Here is a 25,830-nt window from a genome sequence, read left to right on the forward strand (position 1 = left end):
TCCTTCTCTGTGGTAAACACTGTCAGGAATTGCACTCATAGGATTATGCAAGAAAAATAAGCCCTGCCTGTTTTCTAAAATGATGGTAAGATAAATCCTCCAGGCTGAACCTTGCTGGGATTTGAGACTAAGTATTTTCCAGGTAAATTTTTACTACTTAACTCACAGCTAATTAGGGGCTAGGGGCCAGTAATAAATGCTGGCCCATCCGCCACCTGCTTACAGAATGTATGCCGCTCCTGTTAGGTCTTTCATATTTGTTTACAAATCCAAAGGCGAATTCCAGAGCCCTTAGCAATCAATGCCAAGTGGGGAGCAGGCAGAATGGACTCTTGATCTAACCTGATTTTAAGCTGGTGAATTTTAAAAGAAGGTGATTATTTTTTTAATTAAATAGGCTTATGCTATTTTTATACCTGTACAATGTGTAAAACGTGTGTCCAAACTTTTGATTTGGCGATATGACACTGTCATCTGCAAATGTCCTGGGCCACATCCATAGCTATCCTGGGAAGTATGAGGCCCAGGGACCACAGGTTGGATATTCCTGTTGATACATGAATCATGTTTTCTCCCCTCCCCTCATTACTCTGCTTTCCCTCCCTCTTCTCCCACTGGTCCCTCTCTTCTTCTGAAACACCAAACCCCCACTTCTACTATTTTAAAATGAATTTTTAACTTTGCATAAGAAATGCTAAGTTTTATTCTGGCATTTTCATGCATATTACATCACGCATTTTTCTAATTGGAGGAGAGTATTAATGCTGGCATAAGAGGACACATTATTTTTGACATAATCTGAGTCCAAAAAAATTTGTATTTTCACTCATGTATACATGGTGTGATGTAAATCTTTAGTTAATGTATTTATGATATGTTGGGTTTTCCTCACACCAACTTTACCTGGAATGTAACACAGACATCCCTGTGTTGTCTAGAACTCAATTTGTTCAACCTTACACATGTCACAGTGGTCCTATTAGATATTTTTTCATCTTCATGAAATTAAAACCGGGCTAGGATGTCCCTCCTAACAAGGAACTATTGATATTCCAGAGACACAGAAAACACTGCCAGAGTGGAGAACGAACAGCTCTGAGATTCTGTAGGGCTGCCCAGCCCACTGCCACTGTCAGGGCGGGTTCCACTGTCCTGAGCTCCAGCTGGGCCAGCTCCTTCCCTCTGGCTTTTATGCCAACGTCTTCTAGACGCTTGTACTTTTCTTCTGCCAGAGAAAAGATCTTCTACTGTAAGTTTCTTGCCATTCTTTTTATTTCTTGCCTAAGATAGTCCATTTTGAACATCTCCTCTCCTTTCTTCTTGTCTTCTAGCATAACATGTGAAAGTAACCAAGCCTCACATTTCAGTGCTCACCAGACATCCCAAGCCACTTCTTACAGCCTCACCAAGACAAATGTGATTCCGTGCCCAGGTTCAACCTCAAAGACCCAGGACAAGGGGGGTGGGGAGGCCCAGGAGCCTGTTATTTATCACTTCTCCCACTGTAAAGGGCTCTTTCAGCTGTGGATATTTGAGATATTTGAGTTTCTTCTCTGTGTTTCATTTGAGTCTGGGTGGTGGCCACAGGCTGTTTAACATTGCATGAATAACTCATACTAAGGCTGGGAGGAAAGTGTAGCATACTGCTCACTCTGGAGGGGAAGTCAGGAGGGCTTTGGGCAGCCAAAAAAGATTTACCACGTCCTTATCTGGGAAATGACGTGCTCCTTCCTAGTGGCGGGTTTCATTTACAGTGGCTGCTGAGGAGACTCGTCCATCAGGGAGCACCGAAATGGGCAGAGCTTGCTTCTTGAATGCCTGGCAGATCCGTGGTGCTGCCTGTTGCTTTCTAGTCCACCCTTCCAGTGTTGAGGAGCTCCACTATAGGGTGACGAAGCTTCTAATGTGAATTAAGTGCTATTCACAGGCATCCACCAGACCAACACTTCCCAACAACGGGTCTAAGTCCCTCAAAAAGAGCCATGTTCTGCTGCATGCCTCACTTGCTGAGAAGGCTGACTGCTAACTGTGCAGCAGATTCCGTGAGTCCTGAGGTCACCCTCCAGATCCAGAGGTCTGGCCACGGTAAGCCTCTTAAAAATTCCGAGCAGCAACTAGTATTAGATTCTGGTAGATTGAGATTATCTTTTGGGGTTTGTTTGCATGCTTGATTTTCTTTTTAAAATTTCCATCTCCAGAAGAATCCCACATATTTTATAAATTCCTTCTCCCCTCTCCCTCTCTCTCTCCCCGTCCTTCTGGCAGCACTAGGGATTGAACCTGGGACCTCATGCATGCAAAGCACTCTACCACTTGGCTGCAGCCCCAGCCCTTCCATCCAGCCATGCTCCCCCACCACTTCTCATGTTCCTGTAACATTGCTATTGTGCTAAGTGCGTTACTTCCAGAGTAGCCTGGTGCTGGGGCTCAGTAGAAGACCGTCATTGCCCTTGAAATAACGACACAGCTGAGGTGAGGGGTACACACAGGAAGTGGAATGTCATAGTCTCAAAAGTGAGACTTACAGATGGGAAACTCCAACCCCACTATCCCCCCCTCCCATTGCTGGGGTTACAGCTTGTTTAGAAGATAATTATTTGATTTTATAATTACTTTTGTGGGTTGCAAAATAATTACGGTGCCAGCACATCTAGAAGGGTCAAAATAGCACAGGCAATTGTTCTGAACAGCACAGCCAAGCGACGCGCATGCTCAGCTCTGAGGTGGAGGTTAGAAAACACAGTCCCTTGGTAGAAAGTGCCAGCCCCAGGCCCACAGAAAGGTCACGGTGGAGGTGGGGACGCTCAAGAGACTCCCAAACCAAACTCAGAAGACAGGCTCTTTCTTCTGTGGTGGCTTTTCATTGTCAACCTTTTCCGAATTCCCCAGGACATCTAATGGACTCTCTTCAAAGGACCAAGACTTGAGCCGGGAATGAGAGACACAACTGTGGTCCCGGACACTTCTGACAGTCACCTGTGATAACTCTGTTCAATACACATACACACACACACACACACACACACACACACACACACACACACACACACCCCTCCCAAATAAATAATAAGAGTGCTAATAGTCAGGCATACTGGTGCACTCCTGTGGTCCTAGCTACTCCAGAAGCTAAGACACAAGCTGGCAGGCAGCCTAGGTATCAGGGTTAGATTCCATCTCACAAATTAAATAAAAACTGAAACTGTCATTTGCATGAGTGACATACATACATAAAGGACTGGTCACTTGTTAAGATCCTTTACACTTCAAAGATCAACTATGGTGATAAATTGCTTAGAAATGAATGGTATTTTCAAATAACAGGGACTTTGCAGTAGTTAGGGCTTAGCCAACACTTTTTGTAGAGAACAGGCCTGTGAACGTCTTTGGCTCCTCAAGGCTGTGCTGCAGTTTATGAACCATCACAGTGTGTAACAAGTGTGTGAAGCTGTGAGCCACTGGCACAGTGTATAACAAGTGGGTGAAGCTGTGAGCCACTGGCACAGTGTGTAACAAGTGGGTGAAGCTGTGAGCCACTGTCACAGTGTGTAACAAGTGTGTGAAGCTGTGAGCCACTGGCAGAGTGTGTAACAAGTATGTGAAGCTGTGAGCCTCTGTCACAGTATGTAACAAGTGGGTGAAGCTGTGAGCCAATAAACATGCACCGATGGTCACCGACAGGTGGAGTTCATGTTTTCAAATACCCCAAGTTATGGCAAACTTTCTCAACTGATAATCCCAGGTGGGGAGCCCCAGGGCCAGAGTTAAATAGCCCCCTGGGTTTTAGCCACCTCAGCCAACTTCATTTTCCAGGTGGAAGAAATGGGACAGAAGTGACTGGAGGGCAGGCAGAGGATAGCAGTGGTCCCCTGGGCCGCCACACTTGAAGTAAACACACCCTCCCTCTGATAAGCTCAATTGATAGCTTGCTTTGGGAGGCTGGTTTTTGTCCTAATTTTCCTGAATCATTTTTCTCTCCACTCAATTCTTCAGTTTAAGAAGTGGAACTTCTCTGTCTAAAATATCCTCCCTCAGAGGCTTGGTGAAGGGTGATTCTTAGGCATGAACATAGCTGAGAAGGCCAGAGTTGGGGCCAGAGGGACAGCCTATCCATGGTAGCATTAGCGGTTGTCATGGAGACACTACAACAGGTCTGGGGGTCTGAGCTATCCTCTCTAAAGTATTCAAAGTGCTAACTACAACCTTAAAAGTTTCTTCTAATGCCTCTGAGGAAATAAGATATATGAACTAGAAAATCACACACACACACACACACACACACACACACACACACACACAGCCAGCCTCTGTCTGGTTCTCTAAACTTATTAGTTTTCTTAAATGGTCTCCATTTACCCTTTCTTGACCAACATGCCTCAGAACCTTTCTCATTGTGTCTCAAAGGGCCTCCAAAGTGGCTATAATCCAAGTCACAGCAAATGTGTGTCAGAAGGAGGTGGGCAGATGGAACTTTTACACATAAATTGCCATAAATTCCAGATTGTGTTCCAAAGTAACCTATTTTATTGATATGATTAATGCATGTACTCCTGCAAGACCCAGCAATGCCACCCCTAGGTACACAAAGAAATGAAGACCTGTGTCTACAGCTAAGTTTGTTGAAGAATTTCACAGTGGCTTGTTCAAAACAGCCCACATGGAAACAACCCATGTACTCAACTGATGGATGGATGAATAAACGTGGTATACCCACACAATAGAACACATAAAAGAATCCATGATCCCTGCTCTATAGCATGGCTGAGCCTTAAACACATTAAGTGAAGTGGAGGAAGCCAGGCATAAGGAACTACATAGGACAGGATTACATTTATATGAAATGTCCAGGGTAGGGAAGTGTACAAACACCAAAAGTAGATTCACGTTTGCCTGAGATGGGAGTTACAGGATGATCAGACAGATTAGCTAAAGGGATCGGAGTGTTGGGGAGGCAGATGCAGAATAATGAAATATCTTGCAACTGCCTCGAATGAGGAATGAATATAAGATTTTGTGAATATACCCAAACCACTTACATGCTTTAAGTTAGTGAATTAGGTATGGTAAGTGAATTATGTCTTAATAAAGTTGCTAAAGAAAAAATTCCCCCCAGGGAATCTTGCATCCTGTCATGAGGCAAATCCAAACTGCCAAGCACAGAGGTCTAGACCCTTCATGTATGGCTTTCAGTCAAATCTCACCACACCCCAACTCCTATGCATTTCCCCAGGCACAGCAAGCCATTGTCCTTGAAATCACTTTGATGATTTGTCCTTACCAGCTAGATGGGTAATTAATACATTGACACACATATTCATATATTGAACACATTTTGTTCCATGCTTAATATCCATGCACTGTTCAAGACACTAGAAATAAAACACCAAGCGGAGTCATGGACAGACTTTGGCTAAGAAGGCTCTACCCTTGACCTTGGACCTTCCAACTTTTCTCTCCACTTGCTTTTAACCCTGTCCCCAAGTGACCCTTTGTCAGCCTGACCCTATCTATCCAGTACAATCTCCCTCAAGAGCCATCTGTCCTCATAAGACCTAGGTGACTTTCTACCCCAAGAAGGAGAAAGGGTCTCCATCTTCTCTGACATCCAAGGATTACCTCTGTCACAGCAGCATCACTCTCTGGACTATCAGGTTCTCTCAGGGCAGGAATTTATCCTGTCTCTTTCCTCACACCAGCTTACCTGATAGGTAAGTCAACTAACGGCCATGTTCCACCCTCCCTCTGGCCTTAGGTATAGAAACAGCGCAATGCTAAGGAAATCCCACCAGATCCACCCTCATATGGTGACTGCTAACATGCTAGATGATTTCTACGCTGGGCTGAAATTGCCACAGTTCATTTCTTCTTTTTCCAACTTAACACCCAGATCCTTGCTTCGATCCAGGTTCTTACCTGAAGCCCTTTCCTCTCTGGGCTCTCCTTTGCTTCCCAACAACATGAGGGTTGAAGGGAAGGTCACCTCTTTCCCTAACCCTGGTTAGCTAGCCTGCAGCTGGACCCCATTCATGTCCTTGCTTTTATCACAACTGCCAGCCGGAAATAGTGTATTAAACACAGCCAATGGAAGATCCCAACCGGTCAAGGTGTCCCTCCCTTCAGATGGGCAGTTTGATACTGTTTTCTTTTTCAGTGATAGGGAATTGAACCCAGAGTCTCACACACACCAGGCAAATGCTTGCCCAGAGCTATATCCTGCTCTCAAACCTTAGATGCTTCTTGAAGCCCTCAAATGTCCAATCAAGTCCAAGAAATTCTTTCCATCTCTATTGGTCATTAAACCACAGAAAGAAGCATTTGAGACTAGAAAACATGTAGAGACTCCTCTGTTTACCTTGTGAAGTGTCATGCACATATTCTAGCTACTAATCTTCTGGATTCATCCTCTTTACATGTAGGATTCTCCTTGAAGCTACAAGTTTCACAAATATTTAGACACCTAATCTAAACAAAATGAATGGGAGCAGATATGCCAAGTATCAGACAGATACTTAAATGGAGGAATTTATTAGAAGTATACATGAATGGAATGTTATGCTAAAGTCAGGCCTAGTGGTACAGGACTATAATCCCAGCTACTCAGAGGGCAGAGACAGGAGGATGGCAAGTTTGAAACCTCCTTGGGCCATAGAGTCAGTTCCTGTTTCGAAATAATCAAAAAGGTTTGCAGGATACAGTTGATGAATGGGCACTTACCTACTGTGAGCAAGGCCCTGAGCTAAACCCTCAGTACAACAACAAACAAGTAAGTAATTATATAAAATAAAAGAAAGAAATGAAGAAAGAATACTATGCTAAAAATAAAATTAGGTTATGGTTTTGCATTGCTGGTGTTGAAAGTATACAAAACACATTTTGAGTTCAGAACAGAACTGCAGGATCTCCATCCTTTGACATTGACTGCTCAAGGTCAAGGGGCTCTCTTTCCTGAGCTATGAATGGACATGGCGACTGAGTTCTCTCCCTGGCCTGGTTCTTCCCAGGTATTACTAGCAACACAATAGTAAAATCCCACTTAAATGCACCTCAGAGTCATTTGGGAGTGAGGAGTCTGGACGATAAATTCATGGTGATGTGCATCCTGTCTGTCTCCTTTTATATACTGTGGAGTTTTTCATGAGATTGTTTTCAAAGGTAACTTGGTGAGGTCATTTGTGCTTAAAAGCCTATGCTGCTTAGGAGGTGAAATCTGAACTCCTTTAAAAACTTCCTTAGGCCTTTTGTGACATCTCTTGCTCCAAGTGAGACCTACTACCCTTTCTGCTCCCCAAACCCACAGCTTTCCCTCTTAGACACTTCAAACTTCAGTGGATTTAAGTATCTACCATCATCTCCCTGGCAGTCCCTGTACTTTTGGCTTCCATCTTCCCAGTGTGTCACAAGTAACTGGTTAGAAAAGACTGGCCACTGTGTTCATAGACTCCTGTCGTCAGGTCATTATCTGCCCTATTCCACACATTTCCTGCAAACTTTCTTTTCTGGACATACAGTGCTCTTTCATGGTTCCAATCCTCCATTTTTTTCCTACTGAGATGCTTCCTCTATTAGCCTGGAAAACTCTGCCTTTCTCCTAGTCCAAATGTCCCCTCCTTGGGGATGCTTTCCTGCCCTCCTCACACAGTTGCCAGTGTCCTCAAGATGTATGACAGTTACTTTCTCGCTGTCACTAAAGCCCCAGTTTTTTGAAGGTAATAAGCAGCTGGTTGATGCTCCTCTTGGAACAGGGCAGGGCCTGCACGAACAAGCTACTGAACTGACAAACGATGTAGGAGAGCCAAGCAAATCTCAGCTGTTTGAGGACTTGCCCCCTGAACAGCATTTGAAGGTCCATCTTCATTAGAATTGCCTGGCTCTGCACACTCCTTCCTGCTAAGTCCACTTTACTTTTCTTGCTGGCCTCCCCCACCCTCTCTGCATGCTTGAGTTCAAACTCAGGATATCCCACATTTTAGGCAAGTGCTCTATCCCCAAACTACACCCTCAGCCCTGTGTCTGCTTCCACTCTCTTCTCTACGTCCCCCGACCCTGACAAGTAACTGGATCTCAATTCACCTACCTTGACTACCAAGTTGGCCATAGAAGGACTTCGTCATTATAAATTTAGGTACACACATAGCATTCTTTTACTTAGGATATGAAAATATATGTTTTAACCATGAGTTATGGAGAATGAGTGTTTTCATCTTGGACACAAGCCAAGAAATTTAATTACAGAAGAGGCAATGCAGTATAGTATAGCAGAAGACAAAATCCAAGGCAAAACTGAAGTTGGCGGTAACCAGGCAAATGATAGTAATCACAGCTAATATTTCTCAAGCATGTTCTCTTGCCAGGAGCCATGCTAAGTGCTTTGTACCAATTATCTCATTTAATCCTCACAATCCCATGCAGTAAATAATACTGTGATATCCTACCCAGATAGCAAGTGGAGGAAGCTTTATTTGCCAGCAGACAGGGAAGTTCCAGGGTCCAGCTGTGGACCAATACTAGACGCTGCATCTTTCTTCCTGAACACTTCTGCTAGAAGCCTGGGCATCAAGTCGTGGCTTGACCTTGAAGGACTGGCTACTCCGCATGTCTTTGACCTTCTCCGTGAAAAGCAGGAGTGTGGTCCATAGAAACTCCCAGGGCATGCTCCCTTGAAGGGCTGTCCTGCTGGGAGTCCACAGTTCATGGTAATGAAGATCCAGGGCAATTCTCCCTTCAACACTCACATGGGAGAGTTAGGCATAGTGGTCCACACCTCTCATCCTAGCACTTGGGAGGCTGAGGCAGGAGGATTCACGTGCATAGGAATATCCAGTGAGACCCTGTCTCAAAACCAATAACAACTAAAAACATCATTTAGGCTTTGACTAAGAAACATCATTAACATTTCTATCACCTAAAATGAAACCTGGAGGTCCATCCAGCAAGTAAGTGGATTACTGAGCTAGCATATGAGTGTCCAAAGGCAGGAATCACTGCTAAGTGCAACAAGACAGGCTGACATACTGATTAATCACCAACAATGCTTCATTTTCCAAAGGCTATTTTATTACTTTTAAAACTCACTACAAAAACAAGACTGAGCCTCCCAAGTATTTCTCAAAACTGCTAAAATGTTTCCTTTCTAATGAAATGACATCTTCACAGGAAAGGGTTTGCTTGTGTGTGGTGTTGGGACTAGAACCCACAGCCTCACACACACTCAACACATGCTCTACCATTGAGCCACATCCACACCCACATCTTAGTAATCACCAGTAAGACTGTTTTCTAAAAATAATTCTCCATGACTAAGACTCAAAAGGAATTAAAATAAGAATATGAAATGTTCAGGAAATTATATACAGAAATACTTTGCTTCTGTTTTGGATTTCCCTGTAAACTTGCTTTTCAATCATTTATAAGTGAAATAGTATTTTCCTATTGACTTCCAATATCAAATTTTAGTGAAAATGTAATAATTTCTTATAGCTTTACAATGTACACAAATTCTACTTTATTTAGAAATGTATAATTCTTCCCTCTTTTTCTACCAGCCAGCCTGTCTAACAAATAGGTAAAGGAGAATTTTTAAAAAAGTACCAGAAACTTCTGTGGGTTCTCCTCACTTGTGACTCCAATAAGCTTAGCTTTATAGAGACAGCAAATGTACACGACACACACACACACCACAATCCCAAAATCTCTACATCCTGTGGAGGAGGAGAAAGAAAAGCCATTTAAAAATCAATATGCCAATGTCCTGAGAAAATGCTGTCTGCCTTTGTCCTTTGGAACTCTATGGCCTTTCGTGCCAAAGAAGTGTTACATCAATTCACTCCCTTATCTGAAAGCAGCTTCTGTACAGACAGCAAAGATGGGCAGAAACAAAATCTGGCCATGAGTGAGTGGTAGGTTTAGTCTACAGTTTATTGTCAGTATTAAAGAGATTGACTTAAAGTCAGCAAAACCATCTTTAATGCTGATGCATGAATATTAAGAACATTAAAAATCAATTAAATGGAAAGATAACTGCTCTGGCCAGCGAGTGGCTTGGCAAGTGAGGGTACCACAGACCTGAGGGCACCACAGACCTGACGGCCTGAGTTCAAAATCCCCAGGACTCACATTTTGGAAGAGAGGACTAACTCCTACAAGCTGTCCTCTGACCTCCACGCATGTATGATGGCTTGTGCAGGTTTACACACATACACATACACACACACACACACACACACACACACACACACACACACACATAAATAAATGTGATTTTTAAAAGATCATGGCTAAAATGTAACTATGTACTCTTCAACTAGCCAAGAATATTTTTCTTTTAAAATGTTCTATATAGATATCAGCTAAAGACATTTGGTTATAGATCTTTAGATGGCAAAATTATTAAAATGTGCTTTGTTTAAGATGATTGTCATTTTAGGGGAAGACTTATTAAACAGGTCACAGTTTTCTAGAGATGCAGCTACATGGCCTCTTTAAGGTTGGCTAAGGAACTAGACACACTTAGGGAGGGAGATGCTATACAGGTGAGACCTATTACACACAGTATCTTTCTCCAGCTGGGAATGTGGCTCAGTAGGAGAGTGCTTGCCTAGCTTGGCTAAGGCCTTGGGTTCCATCCTCAGCACCGTAAAGGTAGAGCAGGAGAAGGAAGGAAGGATTTTCCCCACTGAACCTTACCAAACAGGTACACTGGGAGAAGTCTGTACCCTTAAAACCTGGGGAATACATTTTCTTTAAAATAGCTGTTGCTCCGGTGACATGCTGAGCAGGTAAAAGCATTTGGCACAGAGCCTGAGGACCCGGGTTTGATCCCCGAGCCCCACAAGGTGGAAGGACAGAACTAATACCTGGAAATTATTCTCTGACCTCCATATGGGTGACATGACACAGCACACCAAACACACACACATGTGCACGCGCGTGCACAAGCACACACACACACAGAATGAATTAAATAAAATTTTCTGATGTCCCTGCCTTACATAAAAAGAATGAATCCACCTGGACTATATTCTATTTCCCTTAATAAACTAGGGTACCACACATTTAGTAGGACTGATCAGTGGTACAGAATTAGGCAAAAAATTAGGTACTGCGCCCTTGGTCCCTCTCACCTACAGATCTCCTGCAATTAAATACTTAAGTGACAAGAGAACATTCTTGTGTATATGCTTCTGAGGTCATTCTGAAGTTTGAAGCTATGGAGAAAAATGTGTGTGTCTTAAAAGGAAACAGGCTGCAGGTTAAAATACATGCCTGCCTTGAACAGCACACAACACATGTTACCAGTGATGGAGCTCCTAATTGCATATATGAGCATGCATCCTTGAGTGTAGAAACACACCCTTCCTTATTATAGCAGTGCACAGAGACACTAATTTAAACAAACTCCCACGAATGGGGAAGCAGCCCATTTGGGATACCATTCAGTCCACAGAGCGACTGGCATTTAATAAGTAGCTTGGCCTGCAGCACAGTCTCCATTCTACTACACGGGAAAGGTCTAGTTTGGGGTCCAGTTAATCGCTTGTAGGCATTCACCGCGGTGTCTCCAGTTCACAGTCAGCATAAGAAACAAATGCATGTCAACGTGTGCTTCTCAGAAACCATTCTCTTCCTCTAAACCCAACAGGAAGAGTTTAGCTCTGTTCTCCCACCTCCAGTACTGTCCCAGTTTGCTCTCGGCTGCCTCGCTCCACACCACACAGCCTCTCTCACATTTTAATCAAAGAAAACTATAATTAAGCTAGCAGGACTCTAATTTTGAAAAGACATTAGGCCATCCGCAGTCACTTCATTACCCAGCACTTCAGAGGCCAGCAGAGAACCGGAGGGACTCTAAGTAATATCTGTTCTTCTGAAGGGAACACAGGAAAGCTGCCCGCTCAAGCAGGTGTACCGGAGCTAGGCAGTGAGTTCAGGGCTGGCCCTCAGCTCAGGCTCCCTCTGTCAAATCTGCTGCTTAAAACTTTTCCGGGCGACCTTCAGCGGCCCTCCTGAGTGTCTGCTCAGCTAACTGCTGGGGAAGCGCCTAGAGGCTCTTAAGAAGGCACAGCCACAGAGGCATTCACATTGGCAAAGGCTTCTGCCCGCTCCAGGGCCAACTGTCTCTGGTCCTTGGCTCTTTCTGCCCAGGGCCACTGCCGGCACCTCCCCCACACCAGGCACTAGGCATCCTTCCAAGAGGGATCAGCAGCAGTGGCACTCACAAATAAATAAATAAATAAATAAATAAATAAATAAATAAATAAATAAATAAATATCACAGCCATGTTTTACTCTAAAGGGACACCACCGTTCCATACAACTCCACAAATTCTCAGTGAGCTGGGTCCCACAGGGGTCAAGGCCAATGACCTCTTTCAAGGGAACCCACCTTAAGGAAGCCCATATCAGTAATGTAACCCGGCACATCCCACAGTTAAGGAGCCGGTAGAGATGGGGTGAACGTTCAGTGGAGGGTAGGGGGATGGGGGAGCAGGCGTAACATCTTTTTAAAAAGCTTTTGGTGCTGCTGTGGACAGATCCCCCAAGACCCCACCTTCTTAAGTCAAATCCCCACAGTTGCTTTCTTTGTGGGGGGCGCCGCTGAAAGCCCACTGACTCGGGGTGACACTCTGCAAAGTGGGGGACCGGGAGCGGGGGTGGGGGCGGCTAAGCGGAGGTGCCCGCCGTTGTCCAGGTGGCAGACTTCGGCCGCACCAGGGACCGTAGACTGGCAGAGCCGCCTTCCCGCCACCTCCCCGACGCGCCCGGCACTCACCGTCGCGGCCGTCCTCCCCCCGGCTGCAGTTGCTGCAAATGTGCTTGATCTCCTTGCCCAGTTGACAGTGGATCACAAACGACACGTTGTTATTGTTGTTGGGGGCGGGGTCCTTCGGGGGCTTCATGCTCAGCAAATAAAAAGCTTTCTTTTTGGGCTTCACGGCGGCGCCCGCGCCTGGCACGACGCCCTGCCTGCAGCGCGGCTTCGCGGCGCGCGTGGGCTCCGCCATCCGCTCCCCGGGCGTCCGGGGCCGGTCGCTGATCGCCGCCCCGCGCGCTGCCACTCGCGTCCCCCGGCCGCGCCCGCATACCCCCACGCTACACCAGCGACACGGCGGGGCGGGGCGGGGCGGGGCAGGATGGCGCGCTGGAGGTCTTGACCTCGCCGAGCCTGAGCGAATCCCCAGACCCCGGGGGAAGGGCTGCGGAGTGCTGAACCGGCTCTTCCACTAGCGAAGCTCTGGCTCCCCCGGGGCAGCCCCACCCCTCGGTGAATCGCAATACCCGCAGCTCCCAGCCAGCGGGGTTTGTGGCCACCTTCACTCTGGAAACTCAGGGCAGGATGCCACGGCCACCCCCTTCCAAGCCTCCCGCTGCCAAACGCAAGCAAGATGTACTACTACAGGAGGCGGCTGTCCCAGCCCTAGGGTGGAATCGAGGCCAGGACAAATTATATTCTCGGGTGGGTCCAAGCACATCCCAGGACCAGACAACCTGTTACAGCATCCTTGATGTTTTTGCTTCCAGTGGAAGTCCCCGAGATGAAGGGGACTTTCCTCCAGGGTTCTCAGTTGCAGTCATAGGGGAAAACCCGTTTTCCATTCATTCTCAAACAACAGGCAACTTAGGGATATGGGCTAATTTGACTGATTTGACAGCTCTTCAGCTGCCATTGCTCTGTGATTAAGGGCTTAGCAAGGCAAGTGATACTATAGAGACTTCCAGAGAACAGTATCCGAAAGAAGGCAAATTCACAGCCGTGTTTATTGAGTCTTGATTACTCTGAGTGACTTTTAAAAAGATGTTTCAAATCCACTCACTCATTCACAGGACATCCCGAGACTGGTCCTAAATCACCTTTCAGGGAATCTAGGCTTTGAGAAGCTACACTTTGCAATCATATTGAATGCTTATTAAAAAAAAAAAAAGACTTTGAGGCCGGGAGATTTTGGTTTAGTAGGTCATTGTAGAGCCCCGGGAATCTGTAGCATTTAACAAGCTCCCTGGGTAATATTGATGAAACAGTAACAGAAACAGGTGTTTACAGCCAGGCATGTCCGATTCCAAGCCCGTGTTCTTTCTATCGTGCCCTAGTCCCTCTGCGTCCCAACCTTGCATCTTTCCCCTTTGTTTGAGCCTACCAAAAGAGTGTCAGTCAAAGAATGTACAGTCACTTTCAGTGTTACCAAGAACTTTCTGGATGCTAATTTCCAAAAGAAAAAAACAACAACAACAACAAAAAACTAACCTACACAAAAGACAGGTCACTGCCGTCTCTCCTCTATGAAGGGTTCTTCCCCGGGTAAGAGTCCGTGCAGGAGAGAAACTAAACATTTTGTGATGTTTCTAGGCACACTAATTACACCATCTTATCATTTGTCCCACTTCTTATCTGCTGCCCAAACCAGGACAGTTAGGTTCATTTTCATTACTGTTGAGTCGGTATCCAGCTGCCATCCTCTGGAGGAGATGTAAGGGATGGGGGAGGGCAGGTGTTGGGGAGGCGGTCTCTTAGGTCTCCCTTTCTACAAGTGCTCATCAAGGGCTTTGATAACATCTCCCTTCTCACCTGGATCATCAGTCAGACCAGCCATAGGTAAATGTCACTGTATCTGCTCCTGTCAGATGATGTCACTGAGTCCCCAGCTAATTATACCCTGTATCTGGGTGATGACAAAGATACATTTGTAGTATTGTTTAGCTACCCAGAAGGATGAATCTCACTGTGTCATGGGCAAACATATTTTCTAACCCTTAGGCCTTGCCTTCATCCTGTCTCCTCTTAGCTCTGCCACGAAGAGAGAAACAGTGTTCAGAGCACATTACATCCTTGCTGAATTGTGTTTTGAACATTGCAGCCTTTCCAACTTCACTTTCTGCCCCACAGGTCAGAATAAGAAGACCTGCAAAAAACCCCATCCGGCCTTATTAAAACAACTGGGCTGGAAGCAATCTGTTATTTAGTCCCTGAACACTAAGCCTGACCCAAGGCTGTGTGTCCTCATCTTAATTGGCCAAGTATCATCGTGATTGCAGCAGAGCAAACTTGGACACAGCTGCTGGTGAAAGTGTGCATATCAAATGATGTGGCCTGAAGGTGGGGGCTCCTTATTCAAAAGAAATGTGCAAGCGGCCTGTGGCTTGTCTTGAACTGTTACTTGTTTGGTGATCCCTCTTCCTAACTGCCCTCCTTGAGTTGGCATCCTCTAACTGGTGGTGCCCAATAGTACCGGCTTGTGACATGAAGCTATTTACATTGTAATAAATTAAAATGCAATGAAGTTAAAACCCAGTTTCCCAGTTGTGCTAGCCACACTTTAGAGGATAGTGGCCACATGTGGCCAGCAGCTGACATATTCAACAAGGAGGCTGACAGAACGTTTCTAGCCTCATGTGATGTTCCTAGACGATGACTGAAGTCTTGCACCTGAGGCTGAAGGACAGAAGTGCCATCTCCTATTGCTACAACAGAAGGTGGGCAAGGGGGACCAGAATACAAGACAGTGCTAGTGCTTGTATCTGGCGGCTTCTAGCACCACTTTGTTTCAGCAAGTAGCGGGGCTGATGGGAAAGTGTTCCCTGTGTTCGCTCTTGACCTTGTTCTGTGCACTGTGTACCTCCTTGGTGAAGCCTGCTTCTGATGTCTGTTGTTAAAACATCCTTACAGATAGCTCCTGATGCCAAGTGATGCCTTTTACACAGCCTGTGCTTGTCTCCACCCACGGACAACTCACGCTTAATGATTAGCCTGTTCTGGTTTAACTCAATTGTTGCTGTTGATAGTTATCCCCTCCCTTCCATCACGAAAACGGCCATCCTAAAATGTTCTATGAACACATACAGTGGGGTGTTCCTTCACCTTTAAAAGCAAGGGAGGATATGCTGAAGGGAAGACAGCCCTACACATTCTATCACTCAGAACAGGAGGACTCCTGCACACCAGGCCTAGGTGACTTTGCTGAGATTTTTTTTTAACCCAGATAATCTAAATAGGAAAGAACCCTGGCAATCAGTCTCACTGTCACTTATTTGGATAACAACCTTTTCCCATCCAATCCTACACTTGACTTGAAGAACCCATTCTTAAATTGGTTTGGTATCCAGAGACTCTGCTACTCAAAATGCAATCCCAAAGACCTACAGACTCAGGGTGGTTATTACAACTGCCGAACCCAAGCTCTGCCTCCAAATCTGCATTTTAACCAGATCTGGAAGTGACCTGGATGCACAGTAAAGCCTGCTAAGCACCCGCAGGAATCAGCCTGATAAGACCATGGATTGTCTATGGGAAGAATGCGCATTAGCTCAAAAGCAAGAAGGTAAGACTTCTGGTGTCACAGAGCTTAAAGTTTAGTGAGGAAGGACAGGCACTTGGTGAAAGGACAGACAGCAACAAGAACAGCAAAGCACTGATGGAAACGTCAGCTCTGTAATCAGGAATAGCCATGGAGAACAATGCGCTCATTATCCGAGCCGGGACCGTGCGCAGAGGAACTCTGCAGAGATTTGCATGAACAAGGTGGAGCTCTTCCACGGAGAGGTGTCCATGAAGGCTGATACACAGCAATTAGGGGAGGAGAGTGGTAGTGGTGGTGTCAGAGGCACTGTGGGGAGAATGCAAGCTTGTAGGGGGAAGGAAGTTGTGGGCTGGGGCCCAGAGGTGAGGAAGGACAGGCAGCCATCAGCCAGCAAGGTAAGGGCTGAAAACTGGGCTTTCTAGATGAGTGCACAGTTATGTGACATGAAGACAGCAGAAGTCTTTGACATGTTCCCAATCTAAATGTGAGAAGCTGGGAGCATCCATTCCAAACCCAGTGGTTTAGGAAGAGGGACTGGACAGAGTTCAGGGAAGAACTTTTTGGGACAAGTCTGTATTAGTTACTTTTCTTGATGCTATGGCAGAATTCCTGGCAAGGGCTCCTGAAGGTGTGGGGCGTTTACCCACCAACCCCACAGTTCCCCAGAGTTTTCTTGAGTGCAAGCAGCAGGAAATATTATATAGAAGGATTTAGAATATGGAGATAAACAGATAGAAAATACAGGATAACCTCGAGAGGGCCTGGAACCTATTCCAATGGGCTCTGGCTCTGCCCTAAGGTATTTATAGGAATGCCAAGGGGTGGAGCAAAAGACCTCCCCCCCCCCCCCCCCAGCACAGCCAAGTGCAGACCATCTCAGACACCTGCACTCAGGCCCGTGATCTAATCATCCTCTCTATGCAGACCTGCTGGGTAAAGCCACGAGGAACCTGAAAACGGGCTCCCATATGAAGGGAGGGGGATTTGTTTTCACTCATGCTTGGGAAGATGTCAGTACATTGGTGTGAAAGGCATGATGGTGGCCCAGTCTGTTGAGAAGGGAATATACTACTGTAACTTCTCAGGTAGTGGACTACAAACAGATCCTAGATCAGAGACAAGGGCCACCTATAACCTGCAAGGTGGGCCCTGCAGAAGTGTGTTAAGTCTGTCAGCTAGGCTCTCTGTTCATCCAGAAGGTTCTGCAACCCTCCCCTAAACATTACTCGCAGCTAGAAACTAAGCATTTCACATACAAGCCATAAGGCTTAAAAAGTTCCTTACCTCTTATAAAAAGACAAAGTAGAAATACAACATATTAAGGCCAATACCAGGTGGAGATAGAACCATTCAGAGGGGTGCACTTTGAAAAAATAAATTCACCACACATCCATGATGCAAAAAGAAGGGTTTGACAATCCTTTCTTTCTCTGTCGTTGTCTGCCTCCCGCTGTCCATTCTGTTCCCCCTCTGTCTGTACCCCCTTTCGCGTTCCTAGCCCCAGTGAGTTGAACGGTGCCCACGCCTGCAAACTGTCTGTGTTGGAAACATATGGACGTGGATCTTAATGGATCTTTTCTGATCTAACCAAAGACCTTGAGATAAAGTGGTCATCCTAAATTATGTTGGTGGGCCCAAGAGCAAGTATCCTTATAAAAGACACACAGGAAGTGCTGGAGAGATGGCTCAGGGGTAAAGGGTAGTCGCTGCACTCATAGAGAATTCAAGTCTGGTTCCCAAGATATCAGATGGCTTACAACCTCCAGTAACTCCAGATCCAGGGGATCCAACACCCCCTTCTGGCTTTTGTGGGCACCTGCACTCAGATGTACATACGCCCACACAGCCATACGTATATACTCTTAATTAAAAAATAACAATAAATCTTCTCCTTAAAAGGCACATCGTGGAGTCAGACAAAGATGGGAAAAGATGGATCCAAGATGGGGAAGCACGCTAGCTGACATGAGAGCTGGAAAAAGATGAAGACAAGATCTTCCAAGATTTTCAGAGATCATGGCTCATCTTCAACCTGGACTTCTGGTCTCCAGAATTGTGATGTGATGAAATCCTGTTATTTTAAGCCACAGCTTTGTGGCCATCGTCATATCAGCCCAGACCAACTAGTATACTCAATAAATTCAGATCTGGCCTATGTTTTTTGTTGTTGTTTTAAGATGTGGTCTAAATGTGCAGTACACACTGAAAAGGTTAAAGTCAAGGAAAAATTCCAAATTGTTCACAAACACAGGTGAGCGCTACACTATTGCTGTTGGTATTGTTTTGTAGTGGTGGTGGTGGTGGTGGAGTGTGTGTGTGTGTGTGTGTGTGTGTGTGTGTGTGTGTGTGTGTTACTTGGCTTTGTTGTGGCAGGTTGTAAGATGGAGGCACATAATGAAATTGAAGTAGACTGGGGTTAGAGGGTACACAGCTTCCAGGCCTTTTCCCAATTAGTAGAGTGGTTCAGGACTTCTAGCATCCTCTGTGCTGTGTACACTATTTTCCCTACCAACCTCAACATGTGATTTTTTTTCTGTCCTTATCAAGTAGAGACCCTTTGCTTTTCATTTAAAGGAAGCACTTTACAGCTTCTCTTTGGCATACCCAAATGACCTACATCCTCATTCATGTACATCAGGACCATTGCTGAGTATAATAAGGGCTACTTGAACACAGATACTCTAATACCAGAGCAGTTGAGCTGATAACTGAGAGCACTATTAAACGAATTAAGAGTAGGCAGCATGGGGAGCACCAGGTGCAGTGGCAAGGGGAGGACTCTGGGTGGAGAGATGACTCAGTGTGCAAAGTGCTTATTACACAGGCATGAGAACCTGAGTTCAGGTCTCCAACACCCACGTGACAGCTGTAATGGTGGCACCAGCCTGTAAGGCCAGCAAAGGGACTCTGCAGGATGGGTGGACACAGGAGGGTCCTAGGGGTTTGCTGGATAGCACTCCAGCTAAGACAGCAAGTTTCAGCCTCAGTAAAGAGACCCAGCTGAGAAAAGTAAGGTGAAGAGCAGTGGAGGAAGACATTCCTGTGGTGGGATTGTGTTCCCCAAAATATTGTGCACCCTATAAACTTATCTGGGGTCAGAGACAGAACAGCCACAATATTAAACATGAGGATAGGCAGTGGTAGCACACGCCTTTAATCCTAGCATTCCAGAGGCAGAAATCCACGTGTTCAAGGATACAGCCAAACATGGTGACTCACGCCTTTAATCCCAGAAAGCGAACCTTTAATCCCAGGGAGTGATGGAAGAAAGCAGAAAGGTATATAAGGCATGAGGACCAGAAACTAGAAGCATTTGGCTGGTTAAGCTTTTAGGTTTTGAGCAGCACAGTTCAGCTGAGAGCCATTCGGATATGAGGACACAGAGGCTTCCAGTCTGAGGAAACAAGACCAGCTGAGAAGTTGGCCAGGTGAGGTTAGCTGTGGCTTGTTCTGTCTCTCTAACCTTCCAGCATTCACCCCAATACTTGGCTCCAGGTTTGTTTTATTAATAAGAACTTTTAAGATTCATGCTACACATTCCTGATGTCAGGCCTTGTCCTTCATATGCACATGCTGAAGCTTGTGCACCTGTGCACACATATATGCATGCACATGTCTCACACACACACACACACACACACACACACACACACACAAACACACACACACACACAAACACACACACACACACAAACACACACACACACACAAACACACATACACACACACGCACACACACAAACATGAGGGCTCACCTCACTGTTTATTATGATATGCAGTTGAAAAAACTGTATGAATTATTTTTGGAATTTTCCATTTAGTATTTTTGGACAGTGGTTGATCATGGGTAACTGACACTGGGGAACACAAAACCAGAGATAAGGGGCCACGGTACAAGCATTTATATTCTGTGGGAGAAGATGTGATGGGCACTTGATGTGGGAGGCCAAGTGCTGCAGGCACCTAGGCGATGTTCAAGTAGAAGTCATAGTCAGCCCTCGGGAACTCGTCCTGCTATGTGGACTAGCTGCAGATGGCCTCTCTAATAGGTTGAATACCCTTCTTGACTCTCTTACATCTAGCTATTAAGTATTTTAATCATTCCTGAAGATTGAGATTAGAAGGTGGCCATATAGCCCACAAGGTTTTATTCTCCCAGGAGTATGGTCTGCCTATAGCAGATTCCTCAAACTGAGTTTTGGAGCCCGTGACAACATTCTGTCAGTCTTAGATTCTCCCCTTATTGTTTCGTAATCTAACGTGGCAGATTTTTGGTGCAGGATCCAGGGAGCTATCTGCGGACAATAAGGTTTGTAGAAGCAACTTCATCTGTCTGATTTTAGAACTAGAGTTGGACTTCTTAAAAATACACTTGAGACAGCTAAATGCTGTGAGCAAGGTGGTTTTTGTATATTTTTGACTTTTGTTTGTTTTAGCTAAGGGAATTTTTCCCCTCTGAAAACGCTAAATAGAAAGCATTTTTCCCCTCCAGGCTTATGATAATTATCTTCACTAACAGACTGTTCCGTGCAAAGTCTCCTGAAAACAGCAGACAGCAATATGAAGAGAAGTGATTGAAGACATTGAAACAAAGAGGTGGAGAAAGAGGTGATGGAGGCAGGACCCTGGGAAATGATCTGTGCACATTCCCAGTCCCAGCGCTCTCTTAGGGAGCATCGTGGATCGTGTTTTCCCAGTGGGTTCTCACTGTGTAGACGAGTGTGGCTTTGAGCCTCAGACCCTGTTGCCTCAGCTTCCCCAGTGCTTGGATTACAGGCCTGTGAGGCCACAGTGAGGGTGGGGAAGGCTTCTTATCTTTCTGAATTAGCCCGGGTGGGAAGAGAATTGTGACTCCTGAGTCCCAGTAGAAGATCTCACCCCTAGTAGCCATGATGCTGGAGAGAGTGCCATTTTAGTGACTGGCAGAAAAGAAGACCAGGTCTGCTGGGAAGCACAGCAAGGTCTTATAGGAGCAGACATCGTCAAAGTCAGTGTTGTTAACACTCATGAAAGGCCCTCAGCCTAAACTAAATATCAGACGTTAGACATTGCTACTCACATCTGGGGAAACAGAGGACAGATTAAGCCAAGTCTGAGAATTGACAAATATTATGTGAGGCTTGTCATTCTAAAGTTTCTTTACATTTTCCCCTAATTATAAATCCCATTTTAAATTAGATATATACATTCTTACACTTTATATACAATGTATATAATCTTGTGTTCTTTTTAGACCAGGATTCTTTGGGGACAGACTTAGGTACTTGTAACTATTTATCTTCTAGAAATAAAGGCAGCAGAACACAGAAATGATATTATGTGTTTTTATATAACAATAAAAGATGAATGAGAAAGTCCAACAGAGAAATGACAACATATGTTGAAATGTGTTAAAAATAACAAATTTGACATAAACAAGTTGACATAAGACTTCTCTCTCTCTCTCTCTCTCTCTCTCTCTCTCCATTTATGTATGTAATTATATATCTCCATATATATGCATTTAAACATATGTATATATACATATGAATACATGCATTTTTTTTTATTCAAGAAAAGATCTAGCTATATGCAGCCCAGGATGACCTTCAATTCATTGTCTCCCTGCCTCAGCCTACCAAGCGCTGTTTGGTTTTTTTTTTTTTTTTTTTCAGGTAGATGTCACCCTGCCTGGTCTCACATTGTTGAATGAGAAAAGTTAAAGCTCGGGGAAGTGACCATACCGTGACCTATTTTTTTATAAAGCCCATATTATAGATGCCCATCTTGTTCTCCAAACAGTTCTGAATCAGGTGCATGGTGGCACTGCAGTCTGTGTGAGCAAGCGGGGCTGGGGGAACAGTCCTGCCCCACGCATGATGAACTGCAGTCCAAGCGACGGCCTCTGCTTCCGTTTGTGTTCTAGAGAGATAGAGCAATGAGCAGCTGTAGCTACAAACTCAGATGCTCCCCCAAAGACTTATTGCAGGCTTGGTTCCCAGCCTTGATACTACTAGGAGGAACCTTTAAGAGAGGGGACCTAGTAAGAGGGAGTTGGACCATTTGAATTTGCCCTTGAAAGGAAATGGGGAGCCTGGCCCCTTCTCTCTCCTCCCCTCTGCTTCCCTGCCACTGTAAGATGAGCAGGCTCTTCACCACATGCTCTGCCATGATGTGCTGCAGCGCCATCAGCGTCCAATGGGAAGCAGCCAGGAGACTGTGGACAGAAATATTTGAAATCCTGAGCCTAAGTAAGCATTTCTCTCTCCTCTCCTTAGGTTAACTATGTCCAGCTTTGGTCTCAGTGATACAAGGCTGACTAAAACATAAACTGTAACGATGGTCTGTAACGAGAGATGCACACTTGTCCTGTTTCAGTTGACCGAAACACTGATGGTTTTCACTGCAGGGTAATCTAGCCTGTCCAGGTGCAGACAGCAATGAGAAATCCCTATGCATGGCTATCGCCTTTTTAATCATTACACCGACACCTCTCAAAGATGCAACTATTATTTTTGCTTTACATCTCAGGAAACAGAAAATCAATGAGATTAAATACAACTCCAAGTTTCTCTAAATTAGCATTTTCACCAAGTAGACATTTGAGCCAGAATATGTCCAACAGTGAAGCACATACATCCTCCCCCAAACATCCCACTGACATTCAGGGAGCAAGCTGATTGGTGGCTTTGCATCAGAGGACCCTCGCACTATTTTAAGAAAGAAGCATATGGCATCATAAAACACAACCAAGAAAGGTTATCAGACTGCGGGCACAGGACACAGAAACCTTGGCTGTCACGCAGGGCGGAACTGCTGGTGGTAAAGGGGACAGTAGTAAAAATAGGATGCAGTTCCTTGTCTGTCCTCTACCCTTTCAATATGTAAACCAGACCCCAGTTGGATACTCCACAAGGGATCCGTTTAGGGCTGGGGTTGTTTCTTTGGGTGTGCTGAGTCCCTCCGGGCTGTTTCATGTATGATGTGCTAATGATAACTGGCCTTCAGGACAGAGTCACAGTTGCTTCTACAGAGCAGGAATGGGAACTGAGTTAACGGGATAATACAATGTTGGCAAGAAACAGAGACTGACTCCTTTTGTAAGTGTGATAATGTTCGTTACACACGAAATGGAGGGGTGTGCGTGGGCATCTGGGGGTAGCCAGCCAGGGGGAGGCTTTGATTTTTATCACAGGTGCACAGACATGTGACATGCAAATGACTTCCTACAACACAATGGTCTAAGCCTCTAAGAAAGGCATTAAAATATGCTCTAAGACTTGTGAAGTGTCTGATTACAGGACCATCTCTGTTTCTAACAAGCCAGGTGGTATCCTCTTCTAACACTCCAGGATCCTGAGATCTGGTGAGCTTCCAAACAATTCTCTACAGCAGAGAAGCCAGGCCAAAGAGATATGATGCTTAACTTTACTTGTTATATTTCAATAAAGAGTTTCTCCTCCATAGTGCATGTTAGAGACACACTATTTACTACAATAATACTTTGTAGCCATTTTTTCATATAAACAAAATATCTGTGGGAATGAGAGAGTCAACGAACTAAAAAGCTAAATGAAGTCTAATGAGATTACAATAGAACATGCTATCGGAATTTAAGACAGCAATATGTGTGTGTTAGGTACTATAGAAGTACATTATCTATATTACATATATTTATACAAACATACAAAGTGGGGGAGAGAGGGAGCACTGTGAGAACTCCTTTAGGGTCACAACGATATGCCTAAGGGAAGAAGAGAGGCCAAGAGACGGGGACAGAGATATGAGGAGGGAATTGGCGAGCTTCCAATGCAGTTGAGAAACTCTGCTGGGCTTTTATTAATGAAAAATATTGAGTATGTTTGCTTATAATATACTTAATAATAAAATGTATCCAATACATTTAACTATATCTTATTTAATAATCATGTTACAAAGATTTATAGCTAATTTATAGTCTAGTGAATGAAACTCCTTAAAGGAACTTTGACAAAACTGTAAATACGAAGCCCTTTCCTTAGCCTCTCTTCGGTCAGTTCTCTTTCTTGTCCAGTTTCAAAACTGACACTATGAGGGAGACTGAAAGCACTTAAGTTATGACCCCTCATTTTATTTTATTTATTTATTTATTTATTTTTTTTTGGTTTTTCGAGACAGGGTTTCTCTGTGTAGCTTTGCGCCTTTCCTGGAACTCGCTTTGGAGACCAGGCTGGCCTCGAACTCACAGAGATCCTCCTGGCTCTGCCTCCCGAGTGCTGGGATTAAAGGCGTGCGCCACCACCGCCCGGCGACCCCTCATTTTAAAACAACCATGCCGTTTCCCGGTTAGCACACTCCATCAAATCTGTCATTTTTTTTTAAATATCAAAGAAGTCCTAGAATTAACCTTGTATCTATCTAAGTCCTAATCTGAACTCTACCTTAACAATAAAATACTCCTATTTTGTTTTCAAGAGAAGAGGTTGGTGGAAGTTCAGGCTCTCCGCCATTCTGTAGGGAAGGGTTGACACCACTCAAGCATCGGAGGACCAGTTCCCAAGTCCCTGTTGGTGCGCTTGTGCAGCATGGTCTCTAATTTTTCTTAAATGGCTCACATTAAGTCAACTGTGAGCTGTTTAGACCTTTTTATACAGACTTTGGGGACCTTTACCCATCATTACATTCATTTAGGGTGAACTATCCAGGCAGGCTTTGGCAACTACGAGCCTGTGCCTGATAGCTGCACAGGACCAGACCGCAGCTAATGTTGCTTCAATCGTAAATGTCCTTTCCAGCAGAGACAGGGGCTGTGCTCCACACCGCTTTTAAATCAAGAGGGAAGTAACAGGAGGCACGAAGATATGCAGAGAATGCTGATTGCTTACAGTTTTCCCTGAGTTTTATTGAAAGTCTTCACAATGGGAGCTACAGATCTTTCCGTACGGAAAAGGGGAGTAGAGGTATTTTACTGAGAATAAATATTTGTAACTGCTAATGCACATGAAAAGTGGAATTGGCTCTACTGTTTTGTAGCACATGGTAGCATTTTGCCAGGGCATGGAATAAATTTGACGACTGAGCATCTGATGCAGCATTTTTTGTGTTTACCTAAAACATTGTACTGTTTGCAAGGGCAGGGGAGGGGGTTACTGTGCTGTAATGTTTTCCAAAATGATCTGAATTCAGACTTCCTACAAGAGGGAGAATACAGTTGACCCAGACAGGAAAGGGTCCACTCCCTGCAGATGAATAATTCAGTGTTAATTGTAAATTCCATCGAGAAGAGCCAGGAGGGACCCACTTCTCTTAGGAACTGGGCAGAATTAAAGCACTGTTAAAACGCTGTTGGGTTCTGCTAAAATTGCAGTGTTAATGATATTGTTAATAAGTTCTTTATGCTTTTCTTGTAAGCATTGTTTTTGAAGTTCATTTTCCTGTAAATAAGCAAAGACACCCAGCATTGGGCAATTTGAATTCCTAATCAGCAGCAAAGTACTGTCAATCAAAAAGCCAACTCAAACACCTTTAGTCCCGAAAAAACCCCTAAGTATGCTCCTTATTCCTGGGATCTTGGGACAGCTGTGTG

At 44.8% G+C, this 25,830-nt stretch overlaps 1 protein-coding gene across 9 annotated transcripts in view; it reads right to left on the reverse strand.

Moving 5' to 3' along the window:
• Positions 1–25,830, reverse strand: part of Phactr1 (phosphatase and actin regulator 1) — a 483,448-nt gene that overhangs the window by 228,734 nt on the left and 228,884 nt on the right. For 2 of the 9 annotated variants that reach the window (XM_052728477.1, XM_052728476.1), the window contains exon 1: positions 12,767–13,013. The exons of the other annotated variants lie outside the window; for them this stretch is intronic. In XM_052728477.1, the coding sequence (XP_052584437.1) occupies positions 12,767–12,998 (232 nt within the window). In that variant the 5' untranslated portion in view covers positions 12,999–13,013. Of the gene's footprint in view, positions 1–12,766; positions 13,014–25,830 lie in introns of those variants that run through there. 9 annotated transcript variants of the gene reach the window in all.

This window comes from Peromyscus californicus, unplaced genomic scaffold, assembly GCF_007827085.1.
Source record: "Peromyscus californicus insignis strain IS unplaced genomic scaffold, ASM782708v3 Scaffold_8__1_contigs__length_139910024, whole genome shotgun sequence".
In the NCBI taxonomy this organism is placed as follows: domain Eukaryota; kingdom Metazoa; phylum Chordata; class Mammalia; order Rodentia; family Cricetidae; genus Peromyscus; species Peromyscus californicus.